Genomic DNA, 25,692 nt, shown 5'->3' on the forward strand with positions numbered 1-25,692 from the left:
GACTCTTTACATGTCGGGCATACAAAATTTATATCGTTTTAAGTTATTAGTAGATTCTTCGGGCTCGATAGAATCCATCTTCGGAAACTCGTCAGGATTTGAGGTTGAAGGATTGGTTTCTTCAGTTGGCTGTTTAACGGAAGCTAAACTATTCACTATTTGGTCTTTCACAGAAATATTGCGAAGTATCTAAAATAAAAGTAATGATGTTTTGACAAATATTCTATAGGAGGGATTTCACGGCTAAAGAGATAAAAAGTCATTACCGAGTTTGTTGAAAACTTACCTTTCGTCTTTCTCGTGCTGTTGGCATCGTAATTAATGGCGTACCCCACCGTGTCGATTGAAGGAATTGCAGTTATTTTTAAGCCATGGTTGGTTCTAAAACTACTTGCATTGACAAGACTAATGTCCGGTCTTTGGACAAAACATTCAGCATGAAATTGAACAGAGCATAGTACAGACGAATCACTTGGCTGCCAGCCGGGCCTGTGCTTTTGTACGAAACGAATCCACGTCAATCTCCTTTGATCTTTGGGAAATTTATGAAAAGAAACGTTTGGAGTACTAGCACTGTTTTTACAGCTTAGGTTACCCGGCCCACCAGCCACACAGTATCTTCCTCCACGCTTTTTTGACTCCGCCGACATCACAGGTGTAAGTAGAATATAAATATATCAACAGAGCCAAAGCGACGAGTCCTCACAGTGACGTCACAATGCTCGTATGGCCGCGCGACGGAGCCGGACAGTGTTTGGTGCAAATGACTGATTTCGAAGGCGAAAAAAAATTATTTAGTTACACTGAATTCCAAAAAAAATAGCATCACGATACTCGGAAAATGTTGAATTTTGTTGTTTTAAAATAAAACGGAGGTCGAACATTTGGTTATCATAAACACTTTAAAAATTCATATCTTTATCAGCTTTTTCTTTCAAACAATCTTTGGAATTTACCTTTATTGTGTGACAAATCCAGTGGAAAAGCTGTTATTTAAAAATCAAGTATTTTGTTATGTTATTTTAGAGTGATAAGAGTCTACAGGATTTATGGTAGGCATTTCTCATATTTAGGATAAATATACAGATATCGCCCAAAAATTTCAATATACACGCACAGCATTGAACTCATATTATTATGGGATTGGGATATAATGTACTACTGAAAGCAAAATAATAATAATAAAACCATAGTAATTGTTAGGGATACACTGTAATGCCGTTGAACTAACAGTAATAGACAGACATACCTTCTTGCTGTTGTCTTAGCTCCAGAGCCACAAGCCTGAGGTCTGTTTCTAGTTGCTTCTGTTTGCGGTGGTATGTGCTCCACCAGCTTTTTATTTGTGACTCTTTCAGAGGGGTCAGGCCAGCTGCTTTCCATCGCATCAATGACATCTGGATTGGCTCTTATCTGTGATGCCTTCTGTCTATCGTAAAATAAAATCATTATTTCCTTCTATTCTTTGCTGAAGGTTGATCTTTTCCCTCCTCCTTTCTTTATGGCGAAACCAGCATCTGGTTATTGTTTTCGTAGTCTTCTTTCAATGGTACAAGGCTAGGAGGTGATTGGCTAGGCAATGGCTCTTGTATAAACTTAATGGAATAAGTGTCCTCTTCCTGATGAGTGCCAACCAATGTATCGGTGTCACCAGATGCAGTCCATTCATCGCCTGTCACTGTGGCACCTGTGTTTCCTGCTATGCAAATGGTTCTCCCAGATATGGCTTGAAGTTGCTCTTTGGATTTTTTCAAAAATATTCCCAACACCTGCAAGAGATTGCAAAAGCAATCCAGAAGCATGAGTGTCAGATGTGGGGAACTTGAAACTTCCATATACAGAAATATCTTTCAGGGTTCCTATTCCTTTAGGTACTTGAGCTCGGTTGATATGAAGTTTCTTGCACTTTACATTCTTCATGGACTGAAATGAGAAATCAGTACTCAAGGTGAATGTTATTTTGAAAACTTTATGTCATTTATTTTAGTCTCAAAACATTTGTGTGTGGGAGAAGTGACTGACAACAAACACAGCCATTTTAGCCAGTAATAATTTGTTTTAGTAGAAGCATTCTAATGGGTGAAAATATAATAAAGCAGTTATGTTACTTAGTTTGGTCTACAATGCACTGGCATGTTTATAATAATGCATGTTAGATAAGAATTGAAAACTGGATACTTAGCGTACCTCTAGTAGTTGGGCCAGCTGTTCACCTGAGACCAGATCATTGCCAACTTTCACCCAACGCAGTAACTTCTGGGATATGTGGGCAAAGTGTGTGTCTAGTACTGTTTTGCCTTCACCCTGCCTCAAAATTGTCGTATTCTTTCAGAGTGATGTTGAAGGACTCATTGAATTCAGACAGATAGAGTAAAACTGATGTATTGTGGTAGTGTGGTCCATTGTCTAAAAGAAAAAGGATCTTGGTTTAAATGCTGAATTCACAATAACATGATGTTTTGCTTTTGTGATAGACAGTTAAATTCTAGTTAGACACTGATAGACAGACAGACAAACAGCAAAGGCATACTGAAAAAAACTTCTGCGTTTATATACATGTAAGCTTTGTTTTTTTTGTAAACAGGATCTTTTGGGGTTGATTAACAAAATAGCAAAATTTGAAAGTTTTGAGATATAATGCCCTAGACTTTGGAAGAAGTGATAAATAGGTCCAGTGTCAGGGAGGATGAAAATGTTTGGGAGGAAGCACAACAAGAAACATGAATTACTTACTATACTGGTTCTGTTAACAACAAGAAGGTTAATGCAGCATTGTTATATGACAAGCATTTTTTGGGGGCCTCGCCAAAAAAGATTGTAAGCAAAGAGGACAGATACAGAAAAAATAGTGTAAGAAGCATCATTTGTGTTTTTCTGCATTGACTGTGTTAGTATGCAGATTACCGTGAGAATAGTCATGTTCTTACCTGAGCACAAATAAACATGGAACCTTGGAAAGTTATTTTCCATCCATTTGAATCCTATGTCAAGGGCACTTTCAGTGAACCAAGCATCTTGCTTGGTGTCATCTGACCACAAGTCTATGACTTCTATTCTTCTTTTCTGTTTCAGAAATTTGTGCTATTACATAAAAGCCATGGAGCGAGATTCCTCTTTTCCCGTACCAGTCGCGTTGGATTTCTCTAGATCGCATGCATAGCTGCAGTTTCATCTTATAATATATTATAACAACTGCTTCTCCAGGCTTTAAATTATTGAGGACATACCTTCAAAACAAAAAGTGAAATTAAAAAAACTGGACTCCAATGGCCCATAATATCTATTATTACTTTCAAATGCACAAGCACAATAAGCAACCTGCAATAAAGCTTTAAATTTCTATAATAAAACAATCAGGACTCAGGTCATCATGTGTTTTACAATTGAATGTGAAGCTCAAACATGAGGAGCCCCGTGCCATTCATTTTGGTCACAGCAGGGGCACAGCGCGATTGCTTGCTAAGGCAATCCAGGTGTTAATTAGCTTACGTCTGATCCAATAGTAAGGACCGTAGTGATTGATGGGTATTAGACTCTTGTGTTAAAAACAAAATGGCGGAGTTGTACACTGTATAATATCTGTCATTAGTTTTCTTTTCGAAGTAACTGGATTATACTTTATTTGGAATATGGCTTTTTTCGGCGGGCTTTACGAAATGTGCTACCAGTACTTCACTGATCACTCCTTCCAGCGCGTAGAGCTCGTAAGAGCTCACAATGTAATGCGTTATGGCTCGATCATCGATCATTTTTCGTCAAGTTTTCTCAGCAAAGCTGGATTCATCGACAGCTTGGTATGCTCTAACTACTGAGAACTGTATTGGCTCTCCAAGAAAGGCATCCTTATCGAGTTTCTTTCGAGTATTTCCCAATGAAATATCGAAAATTAAGCTCTGTGATCTGGTCACTCGTGATGGAAGCACGGTACAATCTTGCTGGTTCTTCCATGAGAATGCCAACAAAGTCAGAGTCGACGAAGTTTACGTCGCTACTGCATTTGGCATTATCGGAAATCTTTTTAATCGAAGGCAGATAACCGAAGTAAATACGATCCTCCATCCAAAAATCCAGGCAGCGATACGATCTATCGATCTTGAGGACTCGATTCTCCCGCCAGAAGTTGTCCCGCCAAAAGTTATCCCGCCAAACGTTATCCCGCCAAAAGTTATCCCTCCAAGTTCAAAATATACCTCGTCTAGCCTGTCATATGCAGAACAGCACAGTCTTCCCTTTTTCAATGAATCTTTCGAAGAGGTAGAAAACTCAGAGGTGACAGGACGTGTGAAACGAAGGAAAACTCGAGCAAAGTCAAACTTCATTATGAAGAAGGTTTCTGATCTCTGCTCGAGTCAGAAGGAATCCCTGGCGTCAGTGCTGGCTAGATGCTGCACTGACGATCCCCAGTCAAGGCCGTCCTTTGCAAGAGAAACCATTTGCCAGGTAATGGACGAGGTTGCTGAGAAAAAGGGAGTAAAAAGAGCATTCGAAGAGCTCATCTCGGACGACCTCTGGGACCAGCGAGTTGCCGAGATGAGAATGCCAGATTGGCAGTTATTGTTTTTAAAAGTCCAGGCGAAAATTTCAGATGCAAACTGGCAATCTATAATCAATTTTACGAAATTGGGAAGGAAAGTAAGTACTGATGCCTTATGATCATGTGGATTTGTTATTGATGTGTTATTTATTTTGTGATCATAATATTGTGTTCTTCCCACCCCTAAACTGTTAGGTTTCGATATGAATCTATAAGGTCACATTTTGCCCATGGCTTAATGAATTATTATGTTTGGTTTTAGGGAAGCTCCAATATATGCATTCTTCCGATCAAGAATCATATGAAGGCCTTACGTTCTTCGATATTTGGTGTCGCTAAACAGATAATGTTAATTCGAGAAGTACCAGATTCTCTTCCTGGGTATCAAGTCAGCCTTGAACAGGCTATTGTGTGGAGTGCTAGGGAGCAGAGACTCCATGGTACCCAAAGTGAAGTTCTGGAATTCCACCTGAAATTAGATGGACGTCCACTTTTTGGTAATTGAGTATCATTATTAGCTTTGAAAGTTTATATTAAATTATATCTTGTATTATTTTGCTTCGAATTTTGTTTTTGGTTTAATTTGTCCAATTGCTTTACTTTGTTTTTATTTACTTTGTGTTGTCTTTTTACCCTTTTTTTTGCTTTTGCCTATTTCCAAACTTTCCCCTCTTAAATGCTTTTTTTAACCAATTTACTGCTAACCTTTGTTAAAATAAACTTGTTTTGAATTTTTTATTGTATCTAAATTGCATATAGGTAAAGATCAAGTAAGTGTTGGCATTGTACCTGGCAACCATCCTTACCTTTCTTCTCAAAGTGCCCTGACAGTCCGCCCATTAGCCATAGCCAATATTGAAGAAAGCAGGTACGATATTATTAATATGGACTTTTAATTTAATATTGAAGGAGTGTACTCAAAGTCATTACTGCTTTCTCATTATTAGGAAAGAAATTAAAGTCCTGGTAAGAGACATTAACAGGCAAAAAGATGTGATCAAGAGAAATGGCATTGTTGTTGATGGGAAACTTTTGCAAGTTAAATTTAAAGGTAAATTTTTTGTTAATCATCATTATTCGTGCTTTTGATATAAATTTATTTCGTGTTAATTTGATTCCTAAAAGACAACAACAGAAACCCTATACCGACGCTGTGTTTTGCTAGAATCATGTGCCTACAAATTCAGTCTTTTAGTAATTTGAAAATTGGCTTTGAACTCATAATCATTAAAAGAATGTGTTAAAATCTTTAAGTAGTCTGATTTGTAAAAGCAAGGGCCATGTACAATGTGTCTTTGTATGTGATTAAGTGATTCTTATAATACTTATAGTACATGTTTCCTTATATCTCCCAACAGTGATTATTGACCATAAAGCATTTTGCCTGTTGCTGTGCAAGAAAGATGATGAAAACTTTCGACTTGGTGGCAAAGGATTTGGTGAATTCTGCATGTTTTGTCATGCACTAAGGGTATGTGAAGTATAAATATTCTAGTACATTATATTATTAACAATGTACCCTAGTAGAATAGGTTTAATCATTGAATCACTGAAATCTGAAAGTATTTTGGATATTCCACACAATTGGTTAAAGCTAGCAAATGAAAGTATACACCGTTGTGGCCTTTTATCTAATGCTCGGGATTGTTCATTCTTTAGTTGACTTAGAATATGATAACACCCATGAGTGATTTGTACTATTGTTTCATTTTGGAATTTTACTTAATTCACAGAGCAATTATTGTAAGCACTCATTTATTAATAACAAATTATTCAATTCTTTGTGTCTTTTTGGATTAATTAGTTATGTGCTGAGTGCAACCTTGGGTCACATCAAGTTTGTTTGAAGCACTTTGCCATGACCAAAGCTAATATTGGAGGGTAGGTTTCTTAGTAGATTGATGGTATAATTTACTACTTTATCCATACAGTATTCTTGTCTAATCAGTGTAATGCAGTGTTTATTTCATTATTCTATTTTTTTTTTTTCTGTGTAAAAAAAGTAGAATAAAGAATAAGTGTCTGTTACTGGTTAATACACACTTATGCTAATCATAAGTATTTAGAATTATGATAAAGAAGTATCTGCAAGTGGTTTTAAATGTTTTTAATTTTTCTAGCTTCACAGGGATTAGAGATGACCTCACCCTTTTATTGGACGAAAACATGACAGCTGTTAATATTTGTGCATTACACTGTGAACTACGAAATATGGAACAGCTTCTTGCTTCCCTTGGTTTATTCTGTCACAAGATTGGTTCATTAGCTGAGTGCAATGCTGCCCTTAAAGAATATGGTCCTCAAACCATGAAAAAAGACAGGATTCGTATCAGTACAAAACCAGGACAGGAAACAATGGTTGAGAAGCACAATGTCAAAGTTGCATCATTTTCAGGTTTTTACAACTAAATATAATCATTAAATATGGCTTAAGTTCTTATCGGAAGCCTTACTTACTAGTAAAAATTAGAAAAGAAACCTGCATGCCTCTTCTAAAAGTTTTTGCCAAAGTGTGTTGTTGAGCTTTTGCTATGTGGTTATTTTTGACAGCTGTTGTACTCAAGACATATGATAGATATTGGCCTCTATAACTACCAAATACACTGAATCCCATTCACCAGTCTGATTATACACTAAGTAACAAAATTGTTGCTCTTCCTATAACAAAGTCATTCACTTATCCATTAAAAAAGAAACTGTCAGTAATCACTACAATGGCATTCTTTTATTTTTTTAGATAGGGCCTACCGAGAGAAAATTTCTTCAAAATTCGACTGTCATTGTTGAAAGATCATTGCCCCTGCCAAAGCTGAAAGAACATTTCAGAGATGTTGAAGCTGCCAAGTTGTTTGTACTGAACAAGATAACATTCTATCAAGAGCGTGTCTTGGTATTTGATTTGGATTTGATGTTACTTTTTTATTTTCATTTATTCATCTACCATTCATATGGTTTTTCTAATTTTTTCTGGTCCATCTTTTAGTATTTTCAAGCTTTGAAAGACAATGAAAAGTTTGTACGGGACTTTGGCACTCATCAAGAGGAGATCAATATCAAAGATCAAGGTATATGTAATTGCCAAAAATATATTAACTGAAACTCATGTAGCTGTTAGCAAACCAATTCTTACTATTGCACTTTTTTATTTTATTTGCAAGCTGTTGGCAAGAGAATTGATGAGCTGCTAAAGTCATGGAAAGAGAAGGTTGATGATGTGTCCAACAAATTCACTGAGGCATTGAAGCACAACACAAGTTCTAGAAAGAAGCCCAAGAAAAAGAAAAGATTGCAGGCTTATGAAGAAAATGATGTTTTAGGAACTCTTGCTGCTGACCTTGCTCTTGAATGTTATATAAAGGTAACATATAGTACATACATATGATAATGCAGTAGCCCATACTTAGCTAAGTTATTTTAGGCTTTGTACATGTATGTTGCACAAAAATGTTTCAGTACAATTTGCAAGCAGGGAGGTATGATTTCCTTTAACCCGGGATTATCAAATTATAAAGACTATGAGGATGCAAGCCTTGAAATGATCTTATACTGTAAGGTCATGTGTGTCAATTAAGGTTAACTAAAAATAAACCAAGATAGAATGGTTGTGCTCACTGAAATCCACTTACTTTTTATCAAAAGCTTAGATAATTGCTTTTCAAAACAAGCTGTTGTACTCTTACTCTGCCTGTGGGGTGTTGTATTTGAAATTTCTTCCAAAGTCTTATTATTTGTTTGTTATGTTTAAATAAATTGTATATAAATGTGTATTATTTTTTAGGTCTTTTCTGGTTGGAATGATATTGCCTTAGTAATGAGAAAGAAATTGTTCAAGAAAGATGAGGAGCATTTAATTGATTTATTCGACATTCAGGTATTCTGCACACTGCAAGTTTGATGTTACAAAATGGGCATACTAAATAAATATATTCTGTTATATTATTTTGTTCATCACAGTGTAAAGAATGGGGCTTTCTCCTACGGGAGGTCTTTGGTTTGAAGCTTGGGACAGGAGATTATGGGCACATGGCCATTGAGCATGCCTCAATGCTCCTGAGAAACCATCGATCTATTGGTGCCATGTCAACTCAGGGCTTTGAATCAAGCCACAAAGTACACAGGCAACTCTATTTGAGAGCAACATCCCATGATGTTTCAGAAGGCATATCATCAAGTAAGGGGACAAATAAAAAACTAAGAGCAGCCATCAAAGATATAATAAAAGTTATGAAACATGACAGCAATCATTCATTTAGTCATTTTGATCCTAAAATGTGCAAGATGATTTCTGACATAAAGTGGAACAGAGTTGAGCATTAATTTTGAAAATAGACTATGGGAAATAGCCATTTTGAAAATTAACTCTAGTCTGTGTTGTGTAAAGTACATATTCAAGTTTGTTTTCAATTTATGTTGTAAGTGACATTTATTTATCAAACACCCAAATTGGTTTTCTAATTTTTGATGACATGAATTATGCAGGAGAAAAATTAAATGATCTATTTTACAAACTGTTCATGTATGGAGTTAAACAAAAAAATCCTAGAAATTTAAATTATCTCCAAGTAGCAACTGCTGCTGCCATACAGGGCTGTCATATATCATGAAATATTTTTGAAAGTGTTTAACAAATTAGTGTCATGTGCTTATTTTGAGATAGTCGTTTTATTTATTTTACAGTTGATCAAATACTGACACACCAGTATGCTGAATATTTTCTCTTCCTGAGATTGTCCTTTCGCAAAGCACTAGAGTGTTTGAATAAAAGTAAGTATTTAAAGTGGAAGATTATTTGAAAGAGTGATTGTATTATAAATATATTGTTTTTTATTTGTTTGAAGGCTCAGCTTTTCACTTTTCTGGATGTTACTGGTCCCTAAAGCTGGGCTCTGAAAAGAAGAAGATGTGGACGAGTGAAGATATTTGGTGGATGTCACAAATGGATAGTTTGTTGACCTTGATTTTTGGGGTGGATTACCCAAGATATGCATATCAAAAGGCAAAGTCTCCCAGTGGAAGCGTGAGAAATGGAGCATGCATTGTTCAAGAGGAAGATGTACCTTCCTATAAGTATGTGCATAATGAATGGGAAAAGTCATACCAACAAAGATTGCAAGAGTATAAGTCCCAATATGCATCACCCCAGAATCCTGGTCAGAGTCCCAGTCAACATGCAGCTCCACCTTCTCCAGTGTCACGCCAGAGTTCCAGCCAACACGCAGCTCCACCTCCTCCAGTGTCCACAACCACACTAAGCTCAACTAACCCACTCGAGTTATTGTGTAGAAATCCTGGTCTAACTCGTGGACAACTTGCTTCCCTGAACATTCCACCAGTGGCATATATCAAAGATTCTGATATCACACTTGTACAAAATATCCAGTGTAACAATCTTAAAGACCCTTTTTCCTTAATCTGCCGTCCTTCTGAAGCTGTAGTGGACAGGGCTCTAAAGTTGCTACGTGACCATGTACACAGTGGTGGTATTATAGGAGCTGATGACAATCATTCATTTGTTAGCTTGGGAACATTTGGTACTTTTACTGGTGAGGCACTGGAAGTAATTAAATCATTTTGTTTCGCAGCTGAGATCAAGCAAAAAGTCAGAGAAGAGCTTACATGGCTGGGTAGGGAAGACTCGGTTGTTAGAGAGACATTGCTGTCACTTCGTCCGCAGGAGGAGTTTCTTAATGTTAATGGCTTTCTAATGGATGCAAAAGATCTTAGTAACCTGGCTTGCGAGCGCTATGTAGATGGCTACACCATTGACATGTCATGTATGCTCTTTCTAAAGAAAAGCATACATGCATCAAGTATAGCATATCTTCCAAGCCACACATTTACCTGGGCAACAGCAGATCATGAGTTTCTTCTTAAGAAGCTGACTCCAATTATCAGCTTCCAGAGCACAAGTAAACTAGAGAAAGTGATTTGCCCTGTGCATGTTGGAGGGTGCCACTGGGGGATTTTATGCCTTGACTTTTCACAGGAAATCGCATACTATGATGATGGCATGCACATGGAACCACCAACCAACATATCAGCTGCTGTGACAAAGATAATGAAGGTTCTAACATGTCTTAGGCCTTCTATGTCATCCATTTTATGGTCTGGTGGAAAAGTGCCATTCCAAAGATTTGGAATGCCAAAGCAGCCAAGCTCAGGGGAAGGCAGCTCAAGTTGTGGCATTGGAGTCATCTTTGCAGCCAGAGATATCATTGAATACAGGCGGCCAGGTATTCCTAGTTTTAGTTGGTCTTTTAGTGATAGCTCAAAACTCAGGAAGAGAATCATAAATGAACTGATTTCTGCAAGAATTCATGCCAGTGGTCAATAGAATTTATTTTTTTTAGTAAGGCAACCACAATATTTTACATTGCACTCCATATATCTGTGAAATAATTAATGACCAACTATTTTGTTAAATAAGTAGAGTTTGCTAGAGCATGATCCAAACAAAGGCAAGTAGTGGTATTTGCTTTTGTATCTAGTGTTCTGCTCAATGAATATCCACAATTTTGTAAAAGCTAAACAAAACATTGGTTTTAATTGTCTTTCAGATATGTGGCACATACTCTAAAACTACATAAAACATGTATTTTGTTGTCAAAATGTGAGGAATTCATAGCTGTTTTAGCTTTTTATGAAATGTGTTTATACAAATGATGCAATTTATAGCAAATATATATAGGCATCTTAGAATGTACATATGTAAATACCATTGGTACTTTAAAATAATATTTTCAGGTAACTTTTTCAAAGCCTAAGTTTAATATCTGATAAATATTTGTCATTGAAAATTGTCATGATACTGTTGTCCTAAGTGCTGTTTGGCAACGGAAACACTTGGGTGACACGCCTGTGATTCTGTGATACAGATTTCATGACATGCTTCCATGAAATAATATTTTTTTCAGTGATTATGAAAAAAGGGCCTTATAAAAAGTCTTCAGGATCTAACTACCAACCATTGCATAGGAAGTAGGCATATACAGCAATCTATGGGTGCAAAAAAGTAAAAGAGCCACAAGGCTAAATATTTAGTCAATTTAGACTTATAAATAATAACCTACTGAGCATGATTTCTCAGTGGATACTAAATAATTTACCATAATAATTTCAATAAAGGTTGCCATTGCCAAAAGTAAAAAGCTGAAAACCACAAAATCTCAGCTGCCAGGGCTTCAGACCAGACAACCTATTTCAGTATGCAGTACATGTATAAGAACCATTTTAGCTCAACTTGAAAAAAAGGTAGTTCTTTTATGTGGGTTCCAAACATATGTAGCAATTATGTATTTTAAAAGTCACTTTTTTCAATGAACATTCTGACAATTAGTCTTCCATGGCTCGTAAAACTGTACAGATTTGGCCACCAGATTAATTCTATTTCTCTGGTGGCTCTGCCCTGACCATAGCCGACCACCAGAGACGACTTAGAAGAAGCCCTTTTTCTTAGTACTCTTGGAATACTTGCTTTCGCTTTAGCTTGCTTGATTAAATCATCAGCAGTGAGCTCAATACTGCTTTCATGACATTCACTGTTCCCAGAAAAAATCACTTTGTCTTTAACTTCAACAAGGCCTTGTTCTTCCAATGCAATAAAAAAAGAATCTGAATCGAAGAGCTTGTATGAAATTTTCTGAGAGGCTGTCTTGTATGCGGGCTGTCCACAGTGCGACCTGTTTTGAACAGAGTTGACCTGTGCATTTAAGGTAAAAATCAAGTGCTGGAAGAAAGGCGTTGGAACTTGATGCGAGTCAATTCTGACCCATCGCCCTGAAATTAAAGATAAGTGTAAATCAGCCAAAGCTAACAATAATAAATAAGTTTATATGTTTTATAGTAATATAGCGAAGGTATGGTGGCTATTAAGATATCGGGAAATTTAAAATATGAAACTATTAAAAGCACCGTGCAGCATTCGCGTCCTTGTGTTATCAGATTTCCAACAGAGTCAAGTAAATACTTATTCAATGCTTGGGTGGTTTTATTGAATCTGAATAACCGTTGGGCTTTACTGAGACAACCCAAGACTAGCTATATTTGATATCAAAATAAGTCTATTAGCGAAACCGTGACGTCGTCGTTGACAATCCCGTTTTTTTAATTTAAACATATTTTATCGATACAATCCCGTTTTGCTTAGTGACCTTTTACACTTTAGGAAATAACCTTTGAAATTAAAAGAAGTATAGCCTACCTGGTAGACGGGGATGAAATAAGGAGTTCATTCTCTCCACTAAACCAGCAAGCCAAACTTTGTAGTTTTCAAAATTACAACTTGCCGACAAATCTTTGGACTCCGGAAGTGAAGCAATCGTGGAATCCTTGCAGTCTTTAAATACTGGCACAATGTTTTCCCACTCGGTTCCTGGGTGTTTAAGAACGAAGTGTTTCTTTAAGGTGGAGAAACTCTTGAAATTCTTAAGGCAAAAACCACACTCAATTACATACGTTGTGGCCATAACTTCTACAGTGAGTACAAATCAGCAGTATGCAATGGCAATAGTGTATCATGTCACATTCCGTCATATCCGCAACACAATTTTTCTGAGTGGGGGAGGGGTAGGCCAATGATTATCATAACGTCAGATTTAAAATTTTTGGAGCAAACCTACTTTTCAAGAACTTTTCTCTCCTTTAGCTTATAATTCTATTTGATTTTTATTAATTGATTGCATATTGGTATTTATTGTTTGATTCCTTTTATTTTTGGCTTGGTTCTTTTGTACTCGTAGGGAGGGGGGAGAGGAATATTCAGACTCGGTCACCACGCATTTCATTCCGTCAGTGGTATATCGTTGGATCATTTAATTATAATTCGCGGGCCATGCCTTAGCCATGTCTGAAACAAGCTCTCGAAAATCCTCACGATATTATTCAAGACCGCACACGAAAGAAGAAAGGAAGAAGCAGAAAAGGGAGAGACAGAAGAAGATAAATACAGAATTACGTCTTAAGAAGAGAGAAGAGCGACGACACAAGAGGATCAAATTGGATTGTCCATTAGACGGCGAATTTGAAGAGGGCTCTTTAACAAACCGTCGTGAAAAGCCCATTTCTGTACCCACATTGATTGCCAACGTTAATGAAAGTCATGTTGCTAATGAACATAAACAAGGGAAGGTCGATAGACCGAAAACGTCAGATCAAGCCACCACGTGCTCAAATAAACATTCCAAGAAAGATAGTACAAGTAGAGCAAAAAGTGAAGGATCGAGTTTGGAATCAAAGTTTGGAAATTACAGCAGAGGGAAACAAATGGTGACGCTGGCAAAAAAAATAGGGGGAAACTCATCTATTGAATCTGCTGCCTTTCAAAAACCTTCAGGTTGTATATACTTAGCGCGACAGCATTGCCCTTCGTATAATAAACGCCTTAGGAAGGACAATATTTCGGTGACAATACCAGTAAGAGAAGTTGATTATCGATTGATCTCGAAATGTTCAGATATCCCTGTAGGAAGTGGAAGTTTTGGAACCTGTTATCTTGCTCATTATCGCAACATAAAAGTGGCAGTAAAAGAAATGAAAAAGCGAAACCATTCTTTAACAGAAAAAGAGCGGTGCAGAAAGGAAGTGCTGCATGAGGCCAAAGTACTACATGCACTTGGGGATCATCCCAATTTGCCTCTTCTTTTGGGAATTTGCTCGGTCAAAGAGCCTTATTGCCTGGTACTGCAATTTCACGGAACCGAGAGGGAAAACCTAACTCTGGAGAAAGCCATTTATAACAAACTTATGAAGAAGACTCAAGTTGTTCAAGTGTTTCGCGATATTTGTCGCGCTCTTCAATATGTGCACGGAAGGGAATACCTCCACAACGATATCAAATCTAACAATGTTCTTCTCCAGCCCATTGGTGAAACATATCAACCAATTTTAATTGACTTCGGTAAAAGTAAGCTAATTGAGCAGGGAGAGAAACGTATCAGAAGTCAAAATGCAAGTTATTTGGCACCGGAAGTTGTGCAAGGACAAAGAGAAACCATTGCAAGCGATATTTTTTCATTTGGTAAAATGCTGCAGTTAGCTGTCTCTCGCCGAAGTTTTAGAGCGTCCTTTGAAAACCTAGTGACAAAAATAACATCAAATAACCCAAATGAAAGACCCTCAACGGAAGAAATAAATGTTTCGCTGGGCAGTCTTACAGAATAGGAGTAATTCTAGATACTGAGTACTCATTTCGTTATTCGTTTGTAAGTACAATGTTTAATCAATATTATATGCTGGTTTATATGCAGGATGTAGTATCGGGTTCACAAAAAGATATGTAAGTGCTGACACTTAATAAACATATTTCATTGAGATACCCTGTCGGGCTTTATTAAGTTTGCAACACCTTCAAACCACAAGAATGCGAACTTGCGGTCGATTTGCGAGGCCTTCAAATCCTTGCAAAACCAGATTGAACGGGCCGGGGCTCGTCATGTTTGAATGATGAAGAATGAAGTTTGAAGTACGAGGTTTGAAGTACAACATTTGTGGTCCTCTTCATCCATCGTAATTATTTTAAATAATATAAAGATTGTAATACCTACCAAAATGTGCAAATGAAGTTTGGTATATATTTCAGTATAGAGTGGTCAAGCCTTGACGTCACGTTACCCTGGCTACCGATTTTTCTGTTCTAAACAAACCAAGATGGCGGTTCTGTCAATCGCGTCTCTTAGTTCTTTCTTCTCTGGAGAGCAAAAATCTATATCCAGAGGAGAAAACCACTTTAATTCTGGACATGTAGAAACTTTTCAATATCATGACGGTGTAATTAGAGGTCAAGTTCATGCTAGTATGAATCAGAAATCGTATAAAGTTATAAGGAATCCCTTGTCTGCTAAAATCAAGTCCCCTGCCTCTAAGTGCTTTAAAAACCCTGAGCTGTCAACAATTTCTTTGTCTGATATTGACCCGGGAAAAAGAGGACTAACATAAGTAATGACTGCATTAGGTGCAACACCAACTAAAACCTTAAACGAATTCATCACCCTATAACTGGAATAAGTTGCACTTTGCTGGCTCATTAGCCTTGGGGTTGCAACCTCAATATCAGTGCAGTCAATGACAATTCTGCAAGAAGCAAAACCTGAAAATGAAGATGGTGTACAAGTGCTATTCTTGTGCCGTGAGGGAATAGTTGTCATAACATCTCTAAATAATATTTCGTGTAAAACGTATAAAAAAGTAATTTCAATATTGGTAATCGTAGCCACACTGCAATAAAATAATTGAGCAAGGTGCAAATTGGTGTAGTTTTGTCTCACTTTCATTAAGGTTTTAAATATCTGATCTTCAAAACTGTCCAACCATAAAAATAACGAATTGATTCTTTAAACCTTAAGGCATAACTAACTACAATATCGAAAACCTCTTTTGTAGGGAGTCCAGTCTCCATTCTTATTACCTCGGGGCTCAAGGTAGAGACACTGTAATGAGTTCGATGATAATTCTCTCTCTTTTTGTAGCTTTCTAATTCTCGTGATTTACTTTCTAGTTCTGCTTGAAGAACAATCTCTGTAACAGAGGGTCTTTCCTTAATTTTGTTGCATTCATTTTCTTTTTCCTTATAGTTCTCTACCATCTCTGCGATTGTTTCTTGTTCGTTTGAATCGCATGTCTTTACCTTCTTGCTTTTCTTTGCCTTTGAGTAATCATCGGGTAGAAACAGAGAAGTCGCGTTTCTCTGAAAAATCTCCGGTCCGTTTTCTTTGATACCGTCTCGTGAATGCTTGCCTTGAAATCTGTCAGCTCGTCTATTATTAATTAATAACTTGTTTTAGTATGAAATAAAGCGGAACCCCGACGCTACAATCTCTTAGTTTGAACGTTCTGGTCCGCGATATCTCTGAGCGCGGAATTGCGCGATTAATAAAGAATAACTTACCTTAAGAGTTTAATCCACCGCTTGTAATCTTCTACTTTCTTTGTACTACTTGGGAATCCAAAAAACCTGCAAGTATGGCTCTCTGAAGCGTGATTGCAGTCAGGAGCAAAGCACTGAACCATGTTTTCCTCGAAGTTTCGTTACGGCAACTTTTAGACGTCAATTATTGCTTCAGTCTTTCAAGCGATTTTATTATTTTTCAAAACTATTTAAACAGTATGTCCCAATTAAACTAATTCAAGTCTTTTTCTTTGGTAAAGACGATTGTTTTAGCAATTAAATAGAGCTGAAGTCTTCACAACAAAGCAGTCACGCTAATGGCGCCTGGCATGAAGGAGTTGTTTAGAACAGCATTTTTTAGCTCCATGGCAACGTGACGTCACACTTGACTACTCTATTCGTGTTGCGAGTTTGACATTCTTGTGTGGGTGAAATAATGTTTCGATTTACTAGATGGTATACATGGAGCAAATGATAAATTACTTTTAATACTATTATCTGCAACTCATGGTAATCTTCTCATACCGGTAATACTCTGCTTGATGTGTGGTCCTTAAAATGTGCCCAATATACAGCCAGAAATTCTTCTTGAAGTCATGTAGTTGTAGTGTTAAACTTTCTGTCTTGTCTGGATGTGATATGGAAATTGCCTGTTCAACTTTGCTTGTGACACTGTAAAATGCAGTGAATTCTTGTGAATCCTTATCATGATCTTTGGTGCAGGCATCGAGGGCATGACTCAGACAGAGCTCAAGACAACGTGAGTGTTTCTGTGCCTGAAAGAAAGGTTGACAAAAAACTTTTATAATTTTAAGCTTACAAATGCCACATTTGAACATGCAATCTCCCCTTTTTCTTCCAAAGAAAAGGTAAAAATGATACAATTGCATTTATTATACAACCCTGGCCCAACCACTTCTTCATTATTCTGGCAGAAATTATTTTATAGATGCTTCCTCATAATATCAACTCACTCTTCAGAAAACTGACTTCCTCTCAAATTTATTTACGGTAATATGTAGAATATAAAACAAAAATAGAAATAGGATGAAATTATTTATTATTATTAATTATTTATTTACCTCTTTTGCAAATTTGGTTTTCAGGTATCTTTGCAGATTTCCGATTTCACTTAGGATATCTTGTAATGCTGGTTGTTGGGCATTGATTGACGGTTCCTTCACCAGATCAATGAGACTTGCAAAACTGGCATATCCAAAATCCTCGCACAGATTGCAGAGTCCTGCAAGGAGAGAGTTGCTTCTAAAGTTCTCAGGAACATGGGTGTAAATGTATGTTCTTTTCACACCATCTGGGAATTCCATCAGATATTGTTTGATGATACCTTTGTTGGAGTCTTGCCAGTATCTGACTGGACATTCTTCTCCCTTGACCATGACACTTCTACATGATGATGGCCTTGAAATGCCATCACGTAAAAAGGAAATCGTACAAACCATCAAGAACTTCTTGGGTAACACACTGCCGTGTAAACTTCACCGACGGTGGTGGTACTCCCCCTCTACCAAACAAGTTGAAATGAATTCTGGATGCAGTAATTGTGCTTTTGGCACATTGAAACAGTTTCATAAGGAACGTCTGAGAATACTCATTAGCAACTATAGAAAGTAATATTCGCCTTTCAGCTGCATAAGTGCTTAATCGCCCCATCTTTAATGATGCAGCTGTAAGACTTGATATGCCTTGTTCTGTTGGTCCTTCATAAGAAATGCGGCTTGCACTTTTTTTCCCTCCAATTTTGATAGGTTGTTTCAGTTTTTTAGCATTTTCTCGTATCATCTGGTTGTTTTCTTTTTCTTTGCAAGTTCGATACTCTTCTACCAATGCTTTGAGGAAAGGGTCAACTTTTGTAGAGTTATCATCAACAGAAGGCTTCCCAAAAACTTGTTTCCACTTACGGGATTGTATCAGATCTGTCATAAGTTCTTGAAGAGCATCCTTATTGTGATCAACATAACAGTCTAGCATGCTGGAAATACTTTGTATTATATTTGTCCTTATAGTACACTCTGCATTCTTGGTCCGTAACTTTGATAGGTTTTTCCAGAAGGAAGGACTTCAAATTGAGTAGCAGCAAAAGCTTCCATTGTCTAAAAAAGAACATGAAAGACTAAATAAATTCATGGATAGATAGATGACTGGTTTAACTGAAGAATAAAGATAGTATGGCAATACTCTTTATGATTTGTTTTGTTTCAATCAGATACAAAAAAAACAACAACAACAAAGATAATACTTCAAATCAAACCTCAAGCGTGCTTAACTTGTAACCATTCGTACCATCCCTTTTTCACCTTTTCATATATTTAAAACCTTTCCCCATTTAAAACGGCCACAAAATATAGCTTTGTCAATTACTGTTTAGTGGTTCTGCTTATAGGACGCTTATACTTAGAAGGAACCACAAGTTATTAGTTACAAGATGCCGAGCTTATAAAAAAACCTTACCTGGTGTAGTAGTTCCATTGAAATTCGTTTCCGACAGAAAATGCATATTTTTCTCTTTCTACCAAGATGTTTTCCATCATCATCAAGGCCGCAGAATTCACGTTCTTCTCTAGATACGATTCTGAGCTGATCATCGTTCGGCAACACATGCCCCCACTCATCTTGGAGACCGCAACAACACGAAGCTTTTCGAGGCATAATATGCACCCCAAAAGGAAACAAACTCAAATGAATCAAATGAATCAAATGAATCTCGCTGTTAAAGTTAAAAAATCTCGTTATTTAAAGTAATAATACTCTATATTGAAGTGTGAAAATTTTCAAGATGGCGGCCATTCGCTTTTGCTTGTGGAATCTCTTCTCAAAGTCCCAGTTCCCCATTTCATAATCAGTCCACATTTGGAAGAGACAATGGAAAAGGTACTGGAACCAATAATATTTCATAACATGGCGGGAAAAGCGAGTTTTTATTATATTTTTAGGCAGTTTTTGGTTTCTAACCAATCGCAGTAAAGGATTTTTATTTACCTATCCAATTATGATAATCGCATGCTTAACATGCCACGCATAATGTATGCCTACTTCTTACACACATCATTACTTAATGTTAATCCCCAGGGACCATAACACAATATTCACATGACTTTAAATAGTGGCTTCATGTAGTTTTTTTTTTTAAATCCCATCTCAAATCATACATACACTGAATCACATTTACATCAAATACAACCACAGACCAAATGCGAAACCCACCCCAATGTGAGGCCCAACCCGCGAACGAAGCGATCCGGCGCGATCAGTGACTAAATCACGCCAGATTCCCCCTTTCCACGAGCCAAGCCCCACACCAGCGCGAGTCCCGCATCTGGTCTATGACTCACAAATTATTCGGATTACAAGTACATGATTATATGTATATATATATTTAGTTACTATTTTGTCCGCTAGGCATTCTGTTTCTTATAACAAAGGACTAATGTTTTCATATTTCTTTAGATGTGTGTATACTTTTGATTTATTTTTTGCAATCTTATATTTTAGTATTTCATATTTTCTTATAATTTCCTGAAAATCTTGCAAAACTGGAATTCTTTGCTGAAGTCTGCATTTATACGTTACGAACTTCCACAGAACAAATAAGTAATTTACAAAGCTATTTTACTGTACCCCAGTAAAACATTTTCAAAAGTCAATTCAGGGAAGTCCATGTAGTTATTAATTCACACACTTCCTATTTCATTTGGTGAATTGGTCAACGTTCCCTGGTCCATTTTATGTATAGACTATATGCTTTCCCGTTCAAATTTTACGAAAGCTCTTGCAAACAAACAATTTTGACTTTTTGTGATGTTAAGTATAGAGAATTATATAAAGCAGCCTTTTTAATTGTACGAGCTCGTTTCATTAAAATAGAGTCGTTTTCTTATAAGTGGCAAGGGAAACAGCATGACTGTCCGCCATGTCAGCAACGTAATTAGCTGTACATCCGAAGTGGTTTTCGTCAGTATCAGTGGGAGACAGTTCAGCCACTTTACACATGGTACGGTTACGGCAAAAACGGAATGTTTGTCGTAGCAATTAGAGCGGTTTACGTATAAGTGGAAAACGGACCGTAATAATAAGCTTTGTAGAAGGAGTAATACAAGCAATTCCTGTTGAAGGAAACTTTACTTCAATAGTAATCAATGACGTTTAAGAAAATCAATTACTACCGCTTTTACCGCGTAACGTTTTTCTAGTAGCTGATAATGCAAGTGTGCATAATAAAATTGCAATATGCAGAATTCTTTATCGAAAAAATTACCAATTAGCGCGGCAAAAAAGGCCGCGTTTTCCTCTAATTTTGTAAAAAGGAATCCTGAGGGATAATCTGAAATAGTTTCGCATTATCCCCATGTTTTACTAAGCGGGAATAACTTGAGATTAACCCTTCGCTTTCCCCGAGTTTTCCTTCCATGTTATCCACTCATTTTGCCGACTTGTAAAACGTAAACATATTTTACGATAGATTTTCGTTACTTTATCCAATACAGAAAAATGCATGTGACCTATTACATTTCCTCACTCTTTACCAATGCGATTATGCATATGCATATAACATACGAATTATCGCGTAGGGTAAAATGTAGGTAAAATTCACCCCCAATAATCAGCCCCATTTGTTGCGTTTTACCAACGTTATCTTGTTAAGGGATAATTGGCAATTTGCTGACATTTTACCGTTGTTTTACCGATGCGATTATGCACATAATATACGAGTTATTCCTTGCGGTCAATGTTATGTATTTCAATCAATCCTATACACCAGTCTAAGATTCTCCACATCACCATTATCAAGAGTAAAATCTTGAATTGGAGGCAATGCTTGTACGAGAGTAAAATCATTCCATTCTGCTAAGTTGAGTTCATTGATTGAAATGTTTTGTTGTCTTTTAAAAGCGTAAAGTAAGTGAACTGGATCCAGAGTTGTCTTTAAAGACCCTGTAGACTCTTTATCCACAAAAAAACGTTAAACATATTCTCTGTGCATTTCTGGCATATAAAATACTTTTGACTTGATTTGTGCAAGGAATTTCCTCATGATTTGAATTTCTATGGAACGGTTGTTAGTGTTATACTTTCCCAGCTTCCATTGTACCGTTCAAAGCCAAAACGCCAGAATCCATGAGAGGGACCAAAGTCATACATACACTCCTTTAAATGTCCATGCAAGTGCACAATAGGTGTAGCAGCTGATGCTCCATACAGTTGTTCAAATTTCATTAAAAGTTCAATCAAGTACTGATCACCCAACTCAATGTCTTCAACAGTAACTACTTTCTTCCCAAGCCACTTACAGGCATTAACAAAAATCTCCAGCAATCAAGATGTTCCTTGGCAAGGATGTCATGGAGAGCATACATGGAGTACACAATTATCCAATTTTGCCACTGGTCTGCTGTAAAAACCCCAAAACTATGTGCAATGTTTCCTGGAATTCGTCCAATGTCTTGAGGAGTAATCATAGAATCCACAATTGATTTCATCTTTTTATAGTGTTCATCACTTAGCAATGGTGATTCCTCTTTTAGCCAGATATTTTTTATGTGTTTTGCTGTCCCAAGATATAAGTTATGCATTGGATCTATTACAAAAAATCTGATGCAATCAAAATAATCAAGTTCATGAAGGACAGAGTACCTTGCACCATGCTTAGAACACTTAGTTTGTTGGCTTGTAGGAGATGTTTCATGTAGAGTGTCACGTGCTAAATTTTTGTGTTCATCTGAAGTTGTCGGAGTCCACACATTACGATTAAAACCAGAAAAGTTTAAAATTCCATCTTGACAAAACTGCTTTTTGCATCTAGAGCAGCCGTGGTTTGCCTAGCCTGGCCATATGCCCCATAAATCCTCCTATTTTTCTTGATGCTGGTATATCACAGGTATCACAAATCAGACCAACTTTAATGGCTTTCTTTAAGAAACTGTTACACACACAGAAATTTTCTCTTCATTTCCACAATATATTTAGTTCATCAACCAGTGGTTTCAAAATTGTATTTGCCTGTGAGATTAGGCTCAGATTAGGTCCAGGTAAAATGCCTACAACTATTACATTTTCTAGTTTATACCTTTCCTCTCTTGGAAGATTTAGCACAACCATGTAAAGAACACCAACTGATCCTGGTGTATGTTTATGTGGTTGAAACTAATCAACATTTAATGACAATGAAAGACTATTTAAGTGTGATAAAAAACCTGTGCTAGATAATTCTTTTTTTTATACGTTCATCATGTATATCTTACATAATGTTTTCTGGAGTTTGTTTTTCTCTCCATTCTTGACATTTGCTCCAAAATCCAGGACGTTTAAAAAATATTTGCACATATTTTGTAAGAGAATTATAAGGATAAACCATTCTTGGATAAAACACGGTTTTATTCTGGCAGGGGTAATTGTTGTTCAAGTTGCAGCAAATTGAAACAATACTTGTATAAGAAGGTTAAAAGAAGAGAAGAGACTGGGAGTGTACCCAGACCCAGCTGTAACCATCGGCACATGACCAAACAAGACCTCGTTTGAAGAATAGTACAAGAGAGAAAGGCTCGTCTCAAAGAAAAACGACTAAGATTGAAAATAGAGCAGGAGATGTTGGAATTAGATAAAAATGATCATAATGATATTGCCAATATGTTACAGAAAGCTAACAAAAAAGATGTACCAGAAGATATGGCTGTCCTGTGGCAACAGCAGGCTGACATCGCAAAGACAGAGAAAACCAATGCTCATCGATGGCATCCAAGGTAATCAGGCAAATGAAAATATAATGAAATGAAAATCCGTAAAACGTTAGTAAATACAACATTGTTCGAATTTGTATGAAATCCTTTGTTCTCTATGTATATTGCCTAATTAGCACTATTTAATTTGTATTGAAGAAATCAAAAAACTATATTTATTTCAAGGATATAACTGACCACCTCAAGCGTTCGGTGAAAAAAGAAAAAATCCAGCAAAAACCGTAAATCAACAACAAATATCCATATGATTCATTGCATTTAATGATTCTATTTGTAGGATCATCAAGCTCTGCATAGAGTTATATAGCAAGAATCCTCATGTTTTGGACCCTCTAAGGAAGATCTTGTACCTTCCTAGCAATCGAACTATCCGGTAAGCTATTATAATTATCTTCATTTTCTGTCCCTTAAACCCATATATGCCTGTAGTTTAATATCCCGCAGTGTGGTTAATATAGATAATAACTATACTGACAACTATACTGATCGATAAATAGTATGTTAAATGTTGTTGGTTCAAAGATCATATCACAGATTAAAATAATATTGTAGAAATAAAACAGGAAAGTTCTAATTTTATTAAATTTTATTCAGCTATCACAAAAACAAAACAGATCAAAGGCCTGGTTGGAATAGAGACATGTTACTCTGGTGTTTGAAAGAAGCACAAACACAATCTGAAAAAGCAGACTATTGGGGTGGATTTGTGTTAGACGAAATGAAAATACAGGTATGTATTTAACACTGTCATACAAATGTGTTTCTTTACTGTTTTTAAACTAGAAAATATTGTAATTGAAATTTTTTTAATAATCATAAAAACAATATGTGTATGCCATAGAGAGTGATTACAAACATTTTTCTAATACAGGAAAATGTGGAAATGGTTGTTAAAAATGGCAAACATCGACTTGTTGGGTTTGTTGATTTGGGTCAAATCCATGACGATATGGAAACACTATCTGGTAAGAAGTTTGATAAATAACATTTTTGACAATATATATGACATACTCAATTCTACAAATAAAGGTTGTTTTTTTTTTCGTGTGTTCAGATCGAGGCAGTATGTGGTACCCCCTACTTCAACTGCCCATATAATATGGGGTCCCTTTTGAACTCGTGGATACGCGAAGCGTAGAAACGAGTTATTGTGAGGGGTCTGAATATGCAAATGTGTCACTCACTCAATCACTAAGATGTTAGCAGATCGATAATTAAACGTTTGTCGATCGTCTTACGTCATCCGATTACGAATGTTACACGACACTAACAAGCACAAAGCTGTTATACCATATAGATTACTTTGATATTTATATGAGGAAACGAAATGCTGATGTTCCATGTGGGATACATTTCTATCACTTGTAGACGCCGTGGGGGCCCACTGTGCATGCGCACACTCGCACATAGTTTTATCTTCGAATTATTCATATTAATATGTTTTTTTGACATACAACTTTGAAGATATAAATGCTTAGTTTTCATATTCGACTTCCAACATTTCTTATTCTACTTGCTAGTTTTGCTATTCCGATATATACCTTTGTTATAACATGCAAGATTTCTCATTCGACATCCAACCGCAATCCAAGAGATAAATGTATCGCTGACTCATTTACTGTTGTCCCCCACCCCCAAGTAGGACATGTCAAAACGTTCCCCAGTAGGGTAGGCCAGGAAGCAGCACTCCATCCCGCCCGGACGTTTGAAATTTTTGTCACAAATTGCACAATCGATTCATGTACGCGTTTTTGCCTCGCACGTGGTGACAAAAATGGCGGACGACAGGCAAAGCGAAAGTATTAACGAAGTTCGGCAGACTCTTTTAAGAGTTGCCCATCGCCTTTCAACAATAGAATCAGGTAGGTAAACTTATTATTTATTATATAGGTGTTGTAATTGTATTTTTGTTGTAATAGATGCGGGACAATCTCAAAATAACTAGCTTTTCAGTACCCAATAGTGAGCCCATATATTTATATTAAAATCAAAAATCATTAATATTCATAAGACAAAACAAAAATTCTCTTAAATTAACAATAAGAGATTCTTAAATTAATAATAAGAGATTCGTCCTGATTTGCATGCAGCCTTATAAACTTCGATTGTCACTGCAAAAAGTGCTTCAATCTTGAAAATTACATAACAGATGACATGTAACTATCCCAGATGCTTAATCATGGACTGGTCATTGTTTATTATTATTATTCATTATTTTTTTATTTTTATTTTTTTTTGCGGTGCAAATGGAAAAGTGTTGTGCACAACTCTGTAATGACCCCATCCCCCTTGCCACATATATTCTCTTACAACATTCCCACAAAGCTTGCATGAAAATATATGACCCATCCCCTATTTGCAGCAGCCCCCTCTTTATAAATAATTACCAGTCCCTAAGTTGGATAAAACATTTGAGTCCGAGGCCTAGCCATAGGTTTTTCATGCTCAATAAAAAGTGAGGTTTTTAAATATTATAACTTAGAAAACTATTTCCCATAGTCTATATTTTTTGTTTGGGACTAATG

General features: G+C 36.5%; 1 protein-coding gene and 3 pseudogenes across 1 annotated transcript; 1 reads left to right on the top strand and 3 right to left on the bottom strand.

Moving 5' to 3' along the window:
• Positions 1–1,226: 1,226 nt before the first annotated feature.
• LOC116287830 (uncharacterized) lies at positions 1,227–19,082 on the bottom strand (annotated as a pseudogene).
• On the top strand, positions 3,496–12,454 carry LOC116295549 (uncharacterized). Its single transcript, XM_089035616.1, has 14 exons — positions 3,496–4,632; positions 4,797–5,031; positions 5,294–5,402; positions 5,482–5,585; positions 5,893–6,005; positions 6,339–6,415; positions 6,655–6,929; positions 7,276–7,424; positions 7,518–7,599; positions 7,693–7,892; positions 8,313–8,405; positions 8,489–8,705; positions 9,212–9,298; positions 9,373–12,454. The coding sequence occupies exons 1-14, from the start codon at positions 3,730–3,732 to the stop codon at positions 10,866–10,868; spliced, it is 4,140 nt and encodes a 1,379-aa protein (XP_088891742.1). The 5' UTR covers positions 3,496–3,729; the 3' UTR covers positions 10,869–12,454.
• LOC148907763 (uncharacterized) lies at positions 15,331–16,537 on the bottom strand (annotated as a pseudogene).
• A 2,089-nt stretch (positions 19,083–21,171) lies between the features above and the next one.
• On the bottom strand, positions 21,172–22,919 carry LOC148907764 (uncharacterized; annotated as a pseudogene).
• Positions 22,920–25,692: the final 2,773 nt, after the last annotated feature.

This window comes from Actinia tenebrosa, unplaced genomic scaffold (genome assembly GCF_029948245.1).
Source record: "Actinia tenebrosa isolate PJP-AT-01 unplaced genomic scaffold, QUT_ActTen_1.0 PGA_scaffold3__52_contigs__length_22856419, whole genome shotgun sequence".
In the NCBI taxonomy this organism is placed as follows: Eukaryota; Metazoa; Cnidaria; class Anthozoa; order Actiniaria; family Actiniidae; genus Actinia; species Actinia tenebrosa.

What these genes read in the sequence shown, in the direction of transcription:
- LOC116295549 (XM_089035616.1), top strand. Translation starts at nt 3,730, where the DNA reads ATGGCTCGATCATCGATCATTTTTCGTCAAGTTTTCTCAGCAAAGCTG. An exon ending in TGTTTTGTCATGCACTAAGG is followed by an intron (nt 6,006 to 6,338) that starts GTATGTGAAGTA and finishes TGGATTAATTAG; the next exon opens with TTATGTGCTGAGTGCAACCT. An exon ending in TTGATTTATTCGACATTCAG is followed by an intron (nt 8,406 to 8,488) that starts GTATTCTGCACA and finishes TGTTCATCACAG; the next exon opens with TGTAAAGAATGGGGCTTTCT.